Source organism: Symphalangus syndactylus, chromosome 8, assembly GCF_028878055.3.
Source record: "Symphalangus syndactylus isolate Jambi chromosome 8, NHGRI_mSymSyn1-v2.1_pri, whole genome shotgun sequence".
In the NCBI taxonomy this organism is placed as follows: Eukaryota; Metazoa; Chordata; class Mammalia; order Primates; family Hylobatidae; genus Symphalangus; species Symphalangus syndactylus.
The window spans coordinates 44502167-44521820 of record NC_072430.2 but is presented as its reverse complement, the minus strand read 5'-3'; the positions used below and the strand labels follow the sequence as shown (position 1 = coordinate 44521820).

Genomic DNA, 19654 nt, shown 5'->3' with positions numbered 1-19654 from the left:
GGGTGGAAACCCAGACAATGGTGCTGAGCCGGGCGTTGGGGTGGTGGGGGGAGCGGATATGATAGCAAGGAAGGAGTTTCAATTGTGAATGAATACTAATTAGTGACATGGATATTAATGATGACAGTAATTAACAGGGGAAAGGAAGGGCTGTCATTGTCCCAGGGTGAGTAATCAATCTTGGCAGGTGATAAATAATGGTTCGGCAAGCTCAGCAGAAAGATAATCCGCAGGCCTGGGGGACGGCTCGGCTAATGCAGGAAACCTCGCAGTTTCTAGGCAACCGACAAAAAAGAACTATTTTTTTTTTCTTTTTTGAGACGGTGTCTCACTCTGTGGCCATGCTGGAGTGCAGTGGCGCGATCTCGGCTCACTGCAACCTCCACCTCCCGTGTTCAAGCAATTCCCCTGCCTGAGCCTCCCGAGTAGCTGGGACTCAGGCACGTGGCACCACGACCGGCTAATGTTTTGTATTTTAGTAGAGACGGGGTTTCACCATTTTGGCCAGGATGGTCTCAAACTCCTGACCTCGTGATCCGCCCTCCTCGGTCTCCCAAAGTGCTGGGATTATAGGCGTGAGCCACTGTGCCTGGCCAGAACTATTTTTCTTTTGAGGAAAAAACAGATTAGAGTATCTCTCCCACCCCCAGCTTGGGACTACAGTTCTTATTTGATTTCTGCTTTGTTCTTCATTTCCTGGGACAAATGTTGAACTTGTATAATTTGGAGAAAAGGGACACACAGGCACATGTACACACACACATATTCATTCTCTTCCTTTCTCTCTGTCTCTCCAAGAATACGAATGAATAGGAGTGTTTTTGATCTAAAGTTTGACTCACAGATGCCGTCCAGGAGCAGCAAGAGTGAGGAGAAGCCTAGAAGTGCTGCCTTTGAGGTTGGCGCGGGGAAACTGCAAAATTGCAAGGCTGTGTCGGCAGAACTGGGGCACACAGGAGGACGAGGATGGCCCTGGGGGTCCCACTGTGCAGGGTTACTTCACCTGCCATGGACCCAGAGAGAAACAAAATGTCTAGGCTTTCCGTCCTGTACCAGTCCCACTTCTGGCCACCAGTCACGTATCTAAGAAAACTGATTTCTGGGAAGAGGGCAATCCCCATGAAGCCCCTCTGCTGGATCTTCAGGCCTTCAGCCAGAATCCAGCCCAAGAGAGTTCTTGACACATCCCCTCCCTCGCACCAAAGCCTCAGACGCATGGTAGGAGTCTGATATCTAAAATGTCTCCCTTTGCAGGCTGTGTTCCATCAAACAATTCAGAGGTGACAAAGCCACACCTTCAGTGGTCTGCACTGGTTTAAAGTGAGATCTTTGGGTGGCAAAGGTAGATTGACCAGAAATTCAGAACCTTCCAGAAAACTGAACTCCTCTACTGCCACGTACACAGTGCTGCTCTCAGAACATTGTTTAAGGGTCACATTTTCAAAGAGAGGCAGACAGAAGGGAACATATTCAGAGGATTGGGAACATGTGGTGAGGAACTCCAGGCCACACCCTGCAAGGAAGCAGCTGAGGGACCCAGGCCTGTTGCACTTGGAGGGAGGACGTCGCTGGTATGCCGCAGGACTGTCTGAATAGCTGAAGGGCTGTCGCACAGAGTGGTTAGGTTGGGGTTTGTTTTTCTATCATCAAAGGGCAAAACTGAGGCCAAAGGGAGGAAGTCAGAGAGGGGCAAGTTTCTGTTCAGATAAATCAAGGCTGATTTAACTGGGTCAGACTGGGTAGGGGGGAGTTTGTGAGTTTCCAGGTACTAGGGATTCTAAACACAGGTTATAGCACCTCTTGTCCAGGGTGTTGTGAATGGGACTCATGTATTGGCTAGGGTTGGAGTAGACAAGATTTAAAAGTTCCTTCAGACTATTAAGATTTATATTCATTAAGTTAATACTAGATACCAAAACAGCTAAGTCCCAAATTTCAGGGGCTTAACACAACAAAGTTTATTCCTCACTCAAGTCAGAGCCCCACATGGGCATAATGTCCATGGTTGGGACCATGGCTCCCTCCCTATTGTGGCTCTGCATTCCCCCAGGTCTTTGGAGTCCCCCACATCCAGCCAGTGGATGGGATTGAAAGGGGTGGAGCTATGGAGAGCCATGTAGGAATTTTTATGGTCCAGGTCTGGAAGTGGCATATGCCATTTCTACCCATATTTTATGGTATGAACTCAGTCCATATCTAAGTGCAGGGGAGTCTGGAAATGTAATCTAGCTATGGCACAGTGAGGAGAGGAAAGGGGTCTTGGTGAATACATAGACGTTTCTGCCACAAATGCAGGGACGCATTCATTCAGGATAGGCCTGTGCCAGAGGAGATGAGAGTTTTGCAAGAACCTATGAGGTCACCTGTGTTGGTCAGCCCTTGTAATTGATGGTAGGGAGCTGATGAGGCCTCCTTCTTCAAGAAATGGTCTGGGAGCCAGGCATGATAAAGCTTCACCTAGCATGTCTCGGGGAAGTCCTCTGTAGACACTTCCTAGAAATGTGAATATAAGCTCATCCTGCATCATCAGAAGTGAGTGTTTTTTGGACAAGAATGGAATTGTAACTATGGAAGTGTACTGAAGAATGGAAAGGGTTGGTTAGGACAAAAAAAAGTGCCCATATTATCCTGCTCTACAGTGTGGACTGATTGGAATTAGGATTCTCTTAGGTAAACATGGTTCTTCTGCCACAGTGTTAAACACCCAGGAGGTCTTCAGCTGAAATTGCTTTATCGTTGCAGGTACTGACATTGTGCAGTGGCTTATGAAGAACCTTTCCATTGAGGACCCAGGTACTTGACCTTTGACCCTGCCCTTATCTCCCCTGCTATCAGTAAACATCCCATAACCAAGTTCCAAACTAGATTCTCTTACCCTCCTGAGAACTGGTCTTGTAAATGTGAATTTCAAGATGTGGAATCGCTCTATTTACAAATAAAATTAATTTATTTTCTCCACTGAATATTTGTCTTTAAATTTAAATCATGCTTTGAGGAAATGAGCAACTATTTAGAATGCCAAAGAGCCCAATACAATAATGTGTGAAATGAGTTGAATTCTCGTTAGCTGCAGCAATTAAAGAAAAGTTGTAGCACTGTCACTGAACAGCCTTCTAGAGCCAGCTCTTAAAATTAGATTGCCTGATCCACAATTAAGATGTTTAATTATTTGCTAAGACTCCCTCTGTTTTCTGCTTCTGCAAGAAGTGAAGGAATGATTTTTTTTCAACTTTAATTGCGCATTTCAATTGGGAAGACCTTACCAGGAAATCAACAGCAAAACCCTGGCCGATAAAACAATTTCCAAGTCTGTCCTCCCACCAGAAAATAGGCAGTAAAATTTATTTTCACAGTGTAATTAGGAAATGGGGGGTGTTCCAGAAGAATAAAAATTCGAGATAAGTAAAGCTTATTCCCGTGTGCTGTTAGTTAATACTTTTCTGAATTTATTACATACTCCTTTGCCTTGATTAACTGAGTATTCTTGATGCCCAAAGGTCACATTTATAAAGATCCACTAATTCACTCTGATGTTCTTAATGGACATTGGTGTGATTAGACTTATCTGCCACAAATTAAATAGCCCCGAACCACAGTGCTTTTTGAAGATTTTTATCAAGTGCCCATTCTGGATCTGTGACCTTCAGCTGTGATTCCCTGCTGGAGTCAGTGTGTCAGCTTGGCACTCCTGTATTTTCACCCAACATTTCTAATCTGTTGACTGCAAAACAGTACAGTTTCTATGCAGTTTAATTATATACAGTTGTTAGAACTCTGAGTGCCAGAAAAGCAGACCATTCATAGAAGTGGCCTAAGTCTTTTCACCCCCTTGATTATTGGCTATTCTCACAACTAGTGAAAATTCTTAATTCTAGTCAAGTTCTTGATTCACAGGGAAAACACTATAAATACTAACCCTTTGTAAAGGATAGAACCCAAAGCAACTCCCTATGTGTTGTCCCTGATGCAGCCTGTACTTCTGAATGTCCACTTGGAAAGCCTGGACTGGATCAGCGTCTACCTGTTTAGTTACATTTATTTAAAGTCAGCATTTCCTGTGATTATAATGCTAAACTAAGGAACGCGTTTCCTCATGGCCGCCTTTTCTCTTGCAAGAGTACTTGTTTCTTTGCCTCCTAAAATAATCATTGTATTTCTGACACATATTTTATTATTACTATTATGAGAACCCTAAATTGGCTAGCAGTATGTGAGAATGAGCTTCAGGAATCCTCTGGCCCTGGCATGAGAAGCTTCTGTGAAGAGTCCTGAATGATGAAAGTTATTTCTATGAAAATCTGTTATACTCTGATGCCGTTGGGAAGACATCATGGTATAGGGGCCTGTTTGGGCTTCTGAGAAGTGGCTGAGGAGAAGCTAAGAACAATTTGTCAGCTGGGAATAGAAGGGGGAGATGAGGCAAACCAAGGCCTTGGGAAACAGTCAGATCCAGCATCTGCCCCTCTCTCCTTTCTTTTTCCCATCAGCCAATTTCATGTGGTTATTTTTTGTTTTTTGAGGCAAGGTCTCACTGTCACCCAGGCTAGAGTGCAGTGGCACGAGCATAGCTCACTGCAGCCTTGACCTCCCTGGCCCAAGCTATCTTCCACCTCAGTCTCCCGAGTAGCTGGGGACTACAGGCTCATACCACCACACCCAGCTAATTTTTTGTTTTATTTTTTGTAGAGATAGGGCTCTCACTGTGTTATCCAGGCTGGTCTTGAACTCCTGACCTCAAACAATTCTTCTGCTTTGGCCTCCCACAGTGCTTGGATTACAGGTGTGAAACACCGCACCTGGCCCCATTGGCCAATGTCTAAGCAAAAACATTTTTGCTCAGAGAATGAAGTTAGAGTCTTAGCTCCAAGACTGGTGGCGTGAAAGTCACCTTCCTACAGGATTTTGTTCTTTCTTTTCTGGGGAAGGAGCAGCTGCTGCTGATGAAACTTCTGTTCTAGCTAGACTCATGGTTCTTGAAGCATATAGACTTTAAAAAGCAAACTGGCCAGACATGGTAGCTCATGCCTGTAATCTCAGCTCTTTGGGAGGCTCAGCTGGAAGGATTGCTTGAGCCCAGGAGTTCAAGACCAACTTGAGCAAGATGGCAAGACCCTACCTCTACAAAAAAAAATTACAAATAAAAAAAATTAGACGTGATGGCATGTGCCTGTGGTTCCAGCTACTTGGGAGGCTGGGGCAGAAGTATCACTTGAGCCCAGGAGTTCAAGGCTGCAATGAGCTGTGATCGCGCCACTGCACTCCAGCCTGGGTGACAGAGTGAGACCTGTCTCTAAAAAAAAAAAAAAATAGCAAATTGGTCATCACTAAGCAAGTAAAATAAAACTCCATTCGTTCTAATTCCACCAGTTACATGTATGTTCCTTTCAAAGGAGAATAGGTGGTTCTTAATACGCAAAACATTACATTGTATTCAACTTCTTGAAAAGTTTGCAAGTAAAGCCGAAACAAACTATTTTAAAAAGTCAGAGCTCGTGAAATTAATAATTACTAGAGGCTCCCTGAGCACATTAACAATTTCCATGTCCAAAAATTAGTTTTAACCTGTAACAGTACTTTTGGATTTGTGAAAGACTGTGTGTGGTAGAAGCATTGAGGTTTGTTATTTTTTCTTAGCTCTGCACAGGATAAATCTAAATTCTTAACTTTTTTTTTTTAATTGAGACAAGGTCTCGCTATGTTGCTCAGGCTGGTCTCAAACTCCTGAGCTCAAGCGATCTGCCTGCCTCTGGATTACAGGCATGAGCCACCATGCCTGGTCTATATTCTTAACTTTCCATGTGCATCTATTTATGGCTGGTGCTAAAGGAACAAAGGAACAGATTGGTTGTGGCAAAAATATAAGTATTTCTATCAGGTTAGCCTCTCTCTGTCACTGCCCACTTCAGTGTCCTTCCTCTAATTATCAAAGGAAGTGAAGTTTTCCTTTCTGTCCATGAGAGAAGGGTGACACTCTTCTCATTCCTGATGGGACTGTCATACTGGGGAATGCAGTGGGAGTCCTACATCTCTGTGGGCAGTGAGGCTGCATTCTTACTGCTGGGGATGATGAAACTGATATGAATCAGAGCTTCCAGCACTTATGGAGTATTTGACCTCTACCAGACAATCACTTCATGTGAAATATCTCACTTAGTTAAATACAGGTTCTTCTATGCCAGAACTTATGCCCTTGATCCTGAAGCCAGACTTTCTTCTGAAGGTCAGGGTGGGGAGGGGTTAAGCCATGTCAGGCTCTCAGAGGTGGGATTCAGACAAGTCCCAGACACATAGTTGCCCTTTCCAGCCATTGGCATCTCCCCTCCCCACCCCTACACTGAGGAAGGGCAGTCGTATCATCAACACAGGCATCTGGGGGTGATGACAGTTGACTTCTGGTTTCCCGGCTTAATTTTCAGCCAAATAACCTGCTTTCTAATTCCTTCTCTCTCTATGCACTGTTCTTACAGTTGAAGCAATACACTTGGGAAGCCTTATCGCTGCCCAGGGCTACATCTTTCCAATCTCAGACCATGTTCTCACCATGAAGGATGATGGCACCTTTTATCGTTTCCAGGTAAGCCTGCTGGCTCCTCCTCCCGAAGAAGCTTTTCTTCACAACATCATCTGATCTCAGGTTAGAACTACAAAGAAAACCTGGGGATATTTGAGGGAGTAGCCCTCACTCCTCATCAGCACTGGGAAAGCCAAGAGAACTTTTGTCTGGGCCATTGGGTGACCCACTTAGAGAATAGTAAAAGGCTGTCATTGAGAGTCTACCATGCCCTGGACACTGCCTTAGTACCTTTGGGCTGCTACAACAAAATACCTAAACTGGGTATCTTCTAAACAACAACAACAAAAAATTTACTTCTCATGGTTCTGGAGGCTGGCAAGTCCAAGACCAAGGTGCCGGCAGATTTGGTGTCTGGTGAGGGCCTGCTCTCTGGCTTAGAGATTCTACCTTCTAGCTGTATCCCCACATGGCAGACAGGACCTGGGGCTTATATCAGGCCTCTTTTGTAAGGGCACTAATCTCATCTGTGAGGGCTTCAAAGGCCCCATCTCCCAATACCATCACCTTGGGGATTAGGATTTCAACATGTGAATTTGAGGAGGACGCAGACATTCAGACCAGGGTAGACACTTTGTACAGATTTCCTCATTTATTCTGAAGAGCACACTTTAGGGGGTAAATATCACCCATTTTACAGATGAGAAAACTGAAGTGCTCAAAGAATTAAAGTGTCATTTAGTAAATCCAGGAGCGGCCTTCATTTGAACCTAAGTGAGCCTGATAGCACAGACCTTGATCTTTCTACTGTCTCATGCTGCCTTCTCAGAGTGAAGTTTCTATTTGCTACCTAATCACCCTCCCCACCCGTTTTACACTCCTTCTCCCAGATCCTTCCACAGAGGGAATGAAGGCAGAAGATACAGGCTTGAATCAAGGTCTAACCAAAGGGGTTGGAGAAGAGTTCTTCAGACTAGGTTAAAGGGAGAAAAGGAATATGGGCTTAGGTGCCCAGTAAGTTATGCCAGCCTGACTTTTGTACTTCGACTTCTATTGTCTCAGGATAAGAATATATTGCCCTGTGAACAAAACTTATCACTTTTGCATTTGTTTTGCTTACTTACATTTTGCTTCTCAATGCCTAGATTAAAATGTTGACTCACCTTAGCTGAATTAGAGAAGAGGAGAGAATTGTGGGGTAGCATCAGCAAGAAGGAGATGGGGGAGAGCCTGCAATCAGGGAGGCTCCTCCCTGGGTGTGGGAGGGAAATGCAGGCATGGCACACCTCTGAGCCCTGACACCCATGCTCCTTTGCAGGCTCCGTACTTCTGGCCTTCGAACTGCTGGGAACCTGAAAACACTGACTATGGTGAGAACTGAAGCCACTGGGAACTCTCAACTTCAACCCTGTGTGTCACTTCTGGGGGTGCAGAAGACAAATGCTTGGTGTGGGCAATGGTGGTACACGGGGAGGAGGGTCCTTTCTGCTTGGTCCTTTCTGCTTGGTCCTTTCTCATATTGTTGCTATATAACAAATTTCCTGTTCCACACAACAGAGGAAGGCCCAGCTCACTGAAAGATGTAGTCCTTGGAGGGGAAGCAGGAGAGGGAAGAAAAATCTTATCAAGGGTGGTCAGTATGTTCATCTTGGGGCCATGGAGAACCAGGATCCCACAACAACACTATGGGATGGCTTCAGGGAGGGCTGGATCAAGGGGCTACCTCCTCCTGGCCCTTTCTGTTCTCATAGACTTGTCAAAACTTACTAAGAACCTTTTGGTGTTCTTGATAGTTGCAATTTAGAAAAGAGACAGAGACCAGGGAGGAGTATACAGAAGTCACTCTGGACTGGGAAAATAAAGAGTGGGTGAAGTCGAGAGTTCTGTCTCTCTAGACAGGGACCTACAAGACTTCTGCCACATATTCTCCATGGAGATTATTCAACATTCCTGTATGCCAATTCACTGCAGAAGTTATATTATCACTATGCTTAAGAGAAAGAACCTGAGGCCCAGAGGGGCCACACCCTCACACTACCACATTGTCTGAATGCTCCCTTGATTATAAGCCTCACGAGGGCAGAGGCTGGTCCAGCTTATGCATTCTCATATGTCCAGTGCATAGCCCATGTCTGAGGCAGAATTAGTGCTCAGTAAATTTCCACTGACAGTTCTGGTTCTTTATTGAAGGTGATCGACAGACACTCACAAGAAGGAGCAGAACTTGAACTCAGATCTGAGTGGCTCCAAAACCCTTGCTTCTTTCACGGTCCCGTGCATGACACACCTGAATGTTGTAGCTGCAGCACTGCCCCTTTCCATGCATCCTTGCTGCTGACTCAGCTGCTGTGGCAGTCTGGTCTGTGGCTCTCCTTGGGACTGGGACACTCAATGAGACCTGCAGCTTCTTTGCAGAATTGTTTAAGACAAGAAGGCAGATGCAGCTGTGGTGAGCGGGAGGGAGATGTGCAGCTGGGTGGTGATCAGGGGAGCCTGTCTGGGAGACCCCTGGGATAAGATACAACCTTGGAGTCATACGTTTGAGCAAAAGGAAACCGACAACAGGGAGCCAAGCTGAGGATGGAATACAAGCGAGTTGTTACCTACTAAGGCTGGAGTTGTTCCATGGTCAAGTGTGGAGGACATCAGTCATGCAGAAGGGCAGGCTCTGGGGCTGTCTGCTTGGCTATCCACAGGCAACACCGTGGGCCCTCTGACATTGTGCTGCACCCTAACCAGTGTGATTAGTGGATCCAGGAAGGCTTCCAGCTGCAAGCGAAAGCTGCATTTGACCGCTCATGAAACTAGTGCTTCTGGGGCTGAAAAGACTGCTCATGAAAGCCCAACTCGGAATTTGAATAATTATAGCTCAGTTCCGTGCAGTAATGTGTGCCCCTGTGAATGTGAAAACCAGTATTTTTCCAGGCAGTGGAGAAGAGAGGGTGGGAGGATGGTAAGACCAGATACCTGGGCCCAAGTGTGATTAAAATATTTACTTCCATAAAGCTTAGGGCATCTTATGCTGAGTACTAAAGGGCATCATCTCCCTGTTCTACAGGTGTTCTTCATTTTATAATTTTAATTGTGTGTCATGAACAGGAAGAGAAATAATAGTTTGTTTCAGGCTCTCATTAAAGAAAAATTATTTTAAATTCCTGTGCCTCAATTTATGGCAAATCAGAGGGAGAAATCAAGGTTCAGGATGCACAAGTGTTCACCAGGGACCAGGCATGGTGGTACATACCTGTAATCCCAGTGACTTGGGAGGCTGAGATGGCAGGATCACTTGAGCCCAGGAGTTCAAGGCTGCAGTGAGCTATGATTGTGCCACTGCCCTCCAGCCTGGGTGACAGAGGAAGACCCTGTCTCTAAAACAAAGAAAAATCAGTACTCCCCAGGGTTTCCAAAGCAGTTTAATTAGAAAATCAGGATGTATTTACGAAGAGAGAATCCAGCACAATGAGCCCCCAGGCTCAACCAGTTCCACTAGCTGGGTGATCTTGGCAAATTACTTAACCTCTCTGTGCCTCAGGGACCTCATATTAAAATTAGAGTAGTAATGGCACTTGTCTCCTAGTGTTGTTTTGTTAGGGTTAAATGAAATGCGTGTAAGGTTCTCTGAGTTAATACGGGGTGGTGGTTGGTATCACTACTGGGGTGGGGTTGGTATTATTGCCACTGGGATGCTGGTTGATATTATTATGACTGAGGTTAAAGGGAGAAAAGGAATATGGGCTTAGGTGCCCAGTAAGTTATGCCAGCCTGACTTTTGTACTTAGACTTCTATTGTCTCAGGATAAGAATATATTGCCCTGTGAACAAAACTTTTCATTTTTGCATCTGTTTTGCTTACTTACATTTTGCTTCTCAATGCCTAGATTAAAATGTTGACTCACCTTAGCTGAATTAGAGAAGAGGAGAGAATTGTGGGGTAGCATCAGCAAGAAGGAGATGGGGAAGCATGTGAAACTGAAGCTAAGAATTCAATATAGTATGATTTGGACTGATGAAGTACCAGACACTTTCATTCAATCGACAAACATTTACTGGTCCCTACTCTGTCAAACTCTATGTTGGAGATTTGAATAAGTCACAGCCTTTCCCCGCAAGCATTCCAGGCTGGGAGAGGCAGCATGATGCAGGGAAGAAAGGCATGGTGAGGATCTGACTTGAGTATTCAAAGGTTTTATGTGATGAATGACTGAGACGGCTGAATAGCTTGGGAGAGGCAGGTTTATAAAAAGGCCTTGGCAGTCAAGTAGAGACGTTTAGAATGGATTCAGCAGTTTGGGGAAGCTTTTGTGGGTCCCCAACAATGAACACACTTTCCCAAGTTTTTTCCCAACTTGAGAAAAAATTGGTTCATCTGTAAGATGGGGGTAATAACAGAACCTACCTAGTAAGGTTATTATGAGGATTAAGTAAGTGGACTGTGGAAGATTAAGTAAGGGCTGTGACTTAGTCATATAGTCCCTGATATTCAGTGAGCTCAATGGAAGCAGTAGCTGCTACGACGGTGATTTTTCCAGCACCTAAAACAGTACTTGGCCCATAGGAGACACTCAGTACATTTTTGAATGAGTGACTGAATGAGTAAATGGATCGGTGAATGTCATAGAGGAAACTCTGCACTGGGCCTCGATTCTAATTCCATCTCCATCTGTAACTAGCCCTCGGGTCCATCACTTTACTTCTCTGGGCCTTTAGTTTCCCCATCTGTAAATGAGGGGCCTGTACTTGATGGTTGCCAAGGTTACCTCCACTGCTAAAATTCTTTGGTTCTAAAAAGTCATCAGAGAGTATGAAGAAAATAGAGAAATAAGTGAGTTATAGGTTCCCTAGTTTAGGAGATTGAGGTACATAATGATGTTGCTAGTAAAGGCAGAAAGTATAGAAAGAGGTCAGTTTCTTCAGTACATTGAAATTCGATAAGCTCAATATTTTTTAAGAAATTTAATTGCACATATAATACATGGATCTGTTCCCTTTATACAATTTTTAAATATGTTCCACTTTTGTGTGGTGACACATGGTGAACTTGAGACGGCAGTGGATTTATCTAAGTGAGATATGAGATATAGGTAAGTGTGTAATGCCAGATGTAAGGGCAAGGAAATACAAATTTTTTGGTAAGAAATTAAATACCCAAGAGAAATCAATATCTGAGCTTAAGACAGTTCCTCCAGATGCCCTCTTGTAGGGCTGGCTGTTGTCACCAGTAGTCACTAGAGTTGGTTGGAAGTTAGAGCAAGCCGTGGTGAGGGCACTCTGGGATGCAGACAAGCCCCAGGGAGTTCTGTGCCAAGAACAGCCACATCCCACCTTCCTCATTGTGGTGAAAAGATTCCTTGTGTGACTTTAGGCACAGGGACATTAGCTAGTAGCGTGTGACCCTGTGACTCATGGCCATCAGGAGTGGCCCCAGCTCTGCATTCCATGCATGATACCTCACTTCGCAACCCCAGTGTCCCATTTTGACCCAGCTGTCCCATTTGGACATTTCTTGGGATGACTCTGCCTGCATAAAACCCATAGTCAAATCCAGGTTAGCCTTTTCTGAGTTTTAATTTGGCCAATGCAAAATACTGTCCAGGGCAGCATTGTCAAAGCAGCTGCCACCTCCACTGACCTGCGCTGCTCAAGGGTAATCATGACCTGGCCGGGTCAGGCTGGTGACACGTCAAGCTTCCTGCCTGAGGTTGTCCCTAATTCTGCCAGGGGTCCAAGAGACTGAAGGAGGTACTTTGTGATAGATCAGACACCCCTTTATCAGACACAGTGAAGCACTATAGCTGCTTGGTTCATTGGAAAAGTTGGTAAGTAGAAAATCATTTTTAAAACAACATATGCACGCCTTAAGCACCTCATGTAAAGGTAAGATACACAAAGGAACACTCATTTGACAGCCTTGTGAGGTAGGACTAAAGTGTTGTCTTTGATTATGAGCTAATTTTAGTTTCTTAATCAACCACACTCAAACTACCCTGTTTTGGTGTCTTTAAAGTGCATCAGGAATGTAAAGACATTTTTGTAGTCTTTTGTATATTGGCCCCGCCTAGATTTTTATTTTTTTTCTTACTTTTTTCGGTTATCTCACCTGTATCAAATTCACCAGCAATTGTCTTAGCTGATTCTCCTTCATTAAATTGTTCCAAACCATTCAACTGAGTTTTCATAGAAGCAACGCTCTTTCTCTTTTCACATTTATTTCATTGACACATGTAATATTTAGTGAACTTGTGTGATTAAAATAACAGATGTGCCTGACATAAGCAGATTTGGGAACAACCACAACTGACTCTTATGAGTACACAATTCGCTGGGTGGAAGCAGAAGTGTGGGCATGCCAGAGGGTAGGCTGCTAGCTTCCAGGCTCCAAACTGTCATAGGTATCAGTAAATTTTTCAGAACAAATGAAGGAAGTTGGTTGATCCAGCAAAGAGTTGACTAGAGATCTCTTAGTAAAGAGATCTTGTTGTCCAACAACAAAATGATCACAGGTTCTCTCTGGCCCTCCCTCTTGATCATTCTGTTGTTCATTTATTTATGCCACTCATCTACTGTTTTCCCTGGATTGTTCCACTTGGCTCTGGAGAAGGAGGAAGACATTGAAGAAGGAAAGGTAGGGAGAAGAAGTGATGATGAAGGCCATGTTTGAGGAAGAAACAGGGAAACCAGGGGCCAAGAACCTTTCCTTAGCCTGGGTTGAGAGACTTAAATTGTCTTCCCTTTCCGTAGCCTTTTTACTGCACCTGGCAAGACAGGCTCTGGTGCTAGGGACAGGGACGAAAGCTGAGCAGGACATAGCCTCTGCCCTTAAAGAGACTTCAGCCTAGAGCAGGGGACAGTCTAGTAAATACGGGATTTCAGTGCAATGGAATTTAGTTCCATGGTCAAGGATGTGTAGATGCTATCTAAAACACCAACCTGGGTCTTCAAAGATTAGTAGGAGGTTGCCAGATAGACAGAGGGAAGGAGAGAAGAGAGAAAGACCTTCCACAAAAAGGACACATATGCAAAAGAATGAAGCTGAAAAGAGTTTGGTGGCCTCACAGTGCCTGCATGAGGGAGAAGAAGTTGATGAGCTAAGCAGCGAGCAGATCATAAAGAACCATATTTGCCACCTAACGAGCCCAACCTTACTTCTGAGGCCATTGAGGACACAAGGCGGAGCTTTTAGGCACTGGAGTAATGTGGTCATGTTTGTGAAATATCACTCCAAGTGTAGGATGTTCAGGGTGAAGCAGAGTGAGGAGGAAGAAGGGGAGTTGTCAGGGTTGGAATATGGAGGAGTCCTCATTTGATCATGACTACGAAAGGATTTATAGAGGTCAGGGGTCATGAGGTCCACTTAGAAAACATATTTTTCCCAGGACAGTGCTGGGCACGTAGCAAGGATGGGTGGGTGGGCTGTCTGGATGGATGGATGGATGGATGGATGGATGGATGGGTGAATGGGTGAATGGATGGACAGATGGATGGATGGGCTTATAATTCCATTTTGCTGCTGGTTTTGTACATGTTGTCATTTCTTTTCTTCCCTCAGCCATCTATCTCTGTAAGAGGACAATGCAAAATAAAGCAAGGCTGGAACTGGCAGATTATGAAGCAGTAAGTATGATTATTTTCCAGGATAGATATGAGAAGAGAGTAAAATCATATCTGCAGCTCTAAGTTTATTTTTTTTTCTTTTGTCCCCCTTTCATCCCTTTCAGACATTGGAAGGGAAGTATCTTCTATTTCTCCTCCTTTGTTCTCAGCTCCTCTGACCATCACAATAAGATGGTATTTTTACATAAATAACTCTTAAAACTCAACAATAAATAAGCAATTTAACTTAAAAAAAGGGAAATGACTTAACAGATATTTTACCAAAGAGGACACAAGGATGATAAATAAACCCATGAAAAGATGTCCAATATTATTAGCCATTTAGGAAATACAGATTAAATCCATGGTGAGATACCATTACATACCTATTAGAATGGCCAAAATAAAAAATACTGATGATACCAAGTGATGGCGAGGATGTAGAACAACTGGAACTCTCCACTTTGTTAGTGGTAATGCAAAATGGTACAGCCACTCTAGAAAATAGCTTGGCAGTTTCTTATAAAGTTAAACCTACACTTGCCATATAACCAAGCAATCCCACTTGTATATACATACCTTAGAGAAATCAGACCTCATGTTCACACAGACACCTATAAACTAATGTTCATACAAGCTTAATCTGTGATAACCAGATGCTGAAAACAACCCAAATGCACTTTAACAGTTGAATGGTTAAACTAACTGTGGTATATCCATACAGTAGAGTACTACTCTGCAGTAAAAAGGAATGAACTATTGATACACACAACCACTTGAATGAGTACCAAGGACATTATGTTGGGTGAAAGAAACCAATTTCAAGCCAGCCATTCCATTTATAGGACATTCTTGAAAAGATAAAACTATCATGTTGAAAAGCAGATCAATGATTGCTAGGGGTTATGGATGGGGTAGGGGATTTTTGGAAGGTGATGGAACTGTTTTGTATCCTGATTGTGGTGGTGGTTGTATGAATCTATACATGTGTTAAAATTTACAGAATTGTTCAAAAGGAAAAAAGTCAAATTTACTATATAATAATATTTTAAATTAAAATTTTAAATTGCACCTTTATACCCACTCTCCTGTGCTTGGTAACAGAGGCAGAATCTAAGGGTAAAATTCAATTCAGAAAATAAGACAAGATGTATGTCACATGAGGTATCTACTTCCCAGCTTTCTTACTTTCCTCCTCTATCTTTCTTCATAAGATGAGACTTCTTGCAAAAATTAGAGGCCCCACCACCAAACTTGGGTCCATTCCCATTTGACAGAGCCCAGAAACCAAAGCACTTGAAAACGCATAGATCATTTAATTTTTTTTTAACTTTTGGTTGCAAAATTTTTCCCCCAAACTGAACTTTACATGGATCACAGAGAATGGGAGAAACTGGCTAAACTTTCTTATACCTTCCACTTCCCTCTCCCTATACATCTTCCAAAGGATGTGCTGCTGAGCCGTGAATGACTGAAGGGCCAGCAGCTATGGAAGGAGGGGCAATATTAAGGGCAGCAGAGAATCCTTCCCTGGGTAGTCCAGCATTAACAGCATCTTCAGACCCACCCACCTCCAAAGCCCTTCCTGCTTTTACTGCCTCTGTCTTTCAAAACAAGCATGAGGCCCCACCCTGCCAGGCCTTACCTCTCCTTGGTTCATGTTCCCAAGCCTACCAAGCCAGCTGGGTCATCGCTCCCCTCTCTACAGCCCAAGTGTGAATGTGCATGCCATTGGGGAGCAGGACATGTGCATGGTCCTTCACCTCTCTGATCCCACTGGCATCATGGACCTGTGAATGGGGTGCAGGGGGGCAGAAGAGGAAGAAGCAGTGCAGCAGTTTGTCCAGAGCCTCAAAACCTGGCTAGAGTTTGCATTATCAGATGATCATATGTTGGAACGTTATGATCTCCTGAGATAAACCTTGGCCTGGTTGTTCTGTGGCTCTGGATGTCCTGGGAGCCCAGTAGTGCCCCTGTCTGCCCAAATGTCCAGCAGTTACATCACCCCTCCTTCAAAAGACTGCTATTGTACTCTTTGTGCACCCAGTGCAAGTAGCTTTGACATGATGACGTTACTTCCTTAACACAACCTTGAGGAAAGGCCCAGACAGTAGAAGCCTGGGGCCTCTCCCTCCTGTGTGTCTCTTCTCCATATTTTCAATGTTTTAGAAAAAGGTCCCATACAGAAATCCGACAGCATCAACTCCTGCTGTATTTGATTCAGTTTCTCTTCTCTTGTCCCTTAATGTTCTGCTCTGGTATTTGTAAAGAATATGGCATTGAGGCCAGGTGTAGCTCATGCCCGTAATCTCCAAGGCGGGCAGATCATGAGGTCAGGAGATCGAGACCATCCTGGCTAACATGCTGAAACCTGTCTCTACTAAAAATACAAAAAATTAGCCAGGCATGGTGGCACACACCTGTAGTCCAAGCTACTCAGGAGCCTGAGGCAGGAGAATCCCTTGAACCCGGGAAGCGGAGGTTGTGAGCCAAGATTGTGCCACTGCACTCCAGCCTGGGCAATAGAGCAAGACTCCGTCTCAAAAAAAAAAAAAAATGGCATTGAGATGTGCTCTCAGGTTGAAGTTCTGTACAAAAATGATTGAAAACCAAAAAAAGCATTTTGCTTCCAAAATGCAATAATTTTTTATAAATTTTCTGATTACGTATTATTTTTACAAAAACAAAAATTCAAACAGCAAAGAAAGGAGAGAATATAACCGGTGACCCCCAACACCTAAGTTTTTTGTATGCATAGATTTTTTTCTTTACAAAACTATATTAGAATCATACCGTAAACATTCTTGTGGCAGCTGCTTCTCTTTCCCCAGTCATTATACTGTAGGTGTATTGGGGTCCTTACCATGTCAGGAACTATAATGTACGTTATTGTGTTTAATGGCTGCCTAGAATTCTGTACTATGACTGTGTCGCAGTTGATTGACATTTAGGCATTACCAGTTTCGCTTCCTATGAGCAGTGGAAGAGTCAAAAAGACAGTTTTTAGAAGTAGTTGCACACCAAGCCTGGGTGATAACTGTGAGCTCATGTGTGGTACTCTCCAACTGAAGCTCCTTTTATATTAATAATCCATTAATGAGGGTAATCAATTAGTGTTGGCGTGAGCTCTATGAAAATACATAGCATAATATGGGCTCCAGCCTTGCATTCATCAGAATTAGGAGGATCATTAGGGTGCCTGTCAAACTCCCCTCCTTGCTGCCTGTCCTCATGTTCCATTAGGTAACTCTACAGACTTAGAGAAAATACTTTTCTTTTTCTCTAACAGCAACCTTCAATGACTTTTCTTTCTGTTTTTGGCTTTTTCTTTCATGAACATCACAAACGTAGACACTCCCTTTGGGCCACTTTTGGTTTTTTTGTTTGTTTGTTGTTTGTTGTTTTTGTTTTTTGTTTTTTGTTTTGAGATGGAGTTTCACTCTTGTTGCCCAGGCTGCAAGTGCAGTGGCAGGATTTCGGCTCACTGCAACCTCCCCACCTCCCGGGTTCAAGGGACTCTCCTCCCTCAGTCTCCCAAATAGTTAGGATTACAGGCACCTGCCACCACGCCCAGCTAATTTCTGTAATTTTAGTAGAGATGGGGTTTCACCCTGTTGACCAGGCTGGTCTTGAACTCCTGACCTCAGGTGATCCACCTGCCTCGGCCTTCCAAAATGCTGGGATTACAGGTGTGAGTCACCACACCCAGCCTCGGCCACTTTTGAATCCTGACATTAGAAAAAGCATGAAAGCCAGGTCCCTTTGGTTCTCCTTTCCTGTGTCCTTCCCAGCTCCCCACTGGAAGATGAGTCCTGAGAAATCCAGCCTTGGTTTTGCTCCTGGAGATACCAACAGGTGGCAAAGACTCGTTAATTCCCCAATAGCCACAGACAATTTTCCCTATTTTCAGCAACCTTTGAAACAAGTGCTGTGTGAGTTGCATTCTTGTAAAACACATATGAAGAGAAGAATCAGGTGAACCATAGAGACTTGACTTAATGGGTGTATAAATGAATATTAATAGTTCAGCTCTGTACAGCAGGGTCTGGTGCAAAGTCAAATTGGATACATGTCCAGGGGATTTAAAGCAGGTCTTGCTATTTTGTTGGAAGTAACCAAAATTGATGGATGCCATATAATAAGCATAGGTGTCAATGTGCTAATTTACGATGATTAATGCCTTCTTGTTGATTTTCATTTCTCATTAGGAAAACTTAGCAAGACTCCAGAGGGCCTTTGCAAGGAAGTGGGAATTCATCTTTATGCAAGCAGAAGCACAAGTAAAGTAGGTGAACTTGATAGAGACCTTTTCAGGGAGGAAAAGACTCTGGAATTTGGAAATGGTGTGAAGGTGGGATTGTCAAAGTGAAGTTTCCAGATGGCATTAGTATTTCTAGTATGGCCTGAGAGCAACTGAGTAGAAATTAAGGTCCGATGGATAAGTTTCATCTTCATAACCAATGTTACTCTAAAACAATTTCAGAAATGTGTGTTTCAGCAGACAAGCGAGATCCTCCCAAAGGTAGAACTCTGGTTATAAGAAGGTGTCACTATTTCCCCAAGAGATTTCCAGTTATTTTCTGTGTTCAAAGGCTGAAATCCCATTTTACCCGTTGGACTGGGGATTTTGTCTTCATAGGAAAACAGGTTGGAGTTTTAGGAAGAACAACAAGTAGCCCCTGTCTTCTCCCTGACAGGGGAGGAGCTTAGAACCAGTAGAAAAATAAGGCACAGAAGTCAGACAGTTGGAGTCCAAAATATCAGATTATTACATTAATTAAAAGCAAGAGTAAGGCCAGGCATGGTGGCTCATGCCTGTAATCCCAGCGCTTTGTGAGGCCGAGGGGGGTGGATCACCTGAGCTCAGGAGTTCGAGACCAACCTGACCAACATGGTGAAACCCGTCTCTACTAAAAATACAAAATTAGCCGGGCATAGTGGTACATGCCTGTAATCCCAGCTACTCAGGAGGCTGAGACAGGAGAATTGCTTGAACCTGGGAAGTGGAGGTTGCAGTGAGCTGAGGTCATGCCATTGCACTCCAGCCTGGGCAACAAGAGTGAAACTCCATCTCAAAAAAAAAAAAAGATTATAGGGCATGACATTAGATATGTGGCCACAGGTGCAAATTAAACCTGCCCTTCCTGGACAGAGGTGTGTATCTATAGGCCTCCTCTCCCCAGCGTCTCCACCCCATCCCACCAGGGCAGAGGTGACCCCTGTAAGTTTTCTGCATGCAGACAGCAGCTATCCTGAGCACAGGCTGACCCAGATGGGGGCCCAGAGAGGGAAAGTCTGAACTTTCTCAATTTCTTCTTTCAAGTCTACCAGTTAGTTAAGTCATTTTTCCTCCACAAAGGACAAGTGATGAAAGGAAGAAAAAAGTTAGAAGGGTTTTTCCCAGATTTTTTTCTCCTGGATACATAGTGGACATTTCTTCCTCTCTAAGGAAACATGAGGAATGGGGACCCTATGTTCCCCACCCCACAAACATGGTTGTCAACCAGATCCATTTAATTCTGGGAAACAGAATGACTGGATCTGGATCTCCCC

General features: G+C 44.0%; 1 protein-coding gene across 18 annotated transcripts in view; it reads left to right on the top strand.

Annotated features, from left to right (window-relative positions):
• The window catches only part of RGS6 (regulator of G protein signaling 6), a 640138-nt gene that overhangs the window by 525313 nt on the left and 95171 nt on the right, over window positions 1–19654 (top strand). For all 18 annotated transcript variants that reach the window (XM_055288922.2, XM_055288930.2, XM_055288927.2 and 15 more), the window contains exons 4-8: window positions 2743–2793; window positions 6468–6574; window positions 7830–7881; window positions 14058–14122; window positions 18310–18386. In XM_055288922.2, coding sequence (XP_055144897.1) covers window positions 2743–2793; window positions 6468–6574; window positions 7830–7881; window positions 14058–14122; window positions 18310–18386 — 352 coding nt within the window. The remainder of the gene's footprint in view (window positions 1–2742; window positions 2794–6467; window positions 6575–7829; window positions 7882–14057; window positions 14123–18309; window positions 18387–19654) is intronic.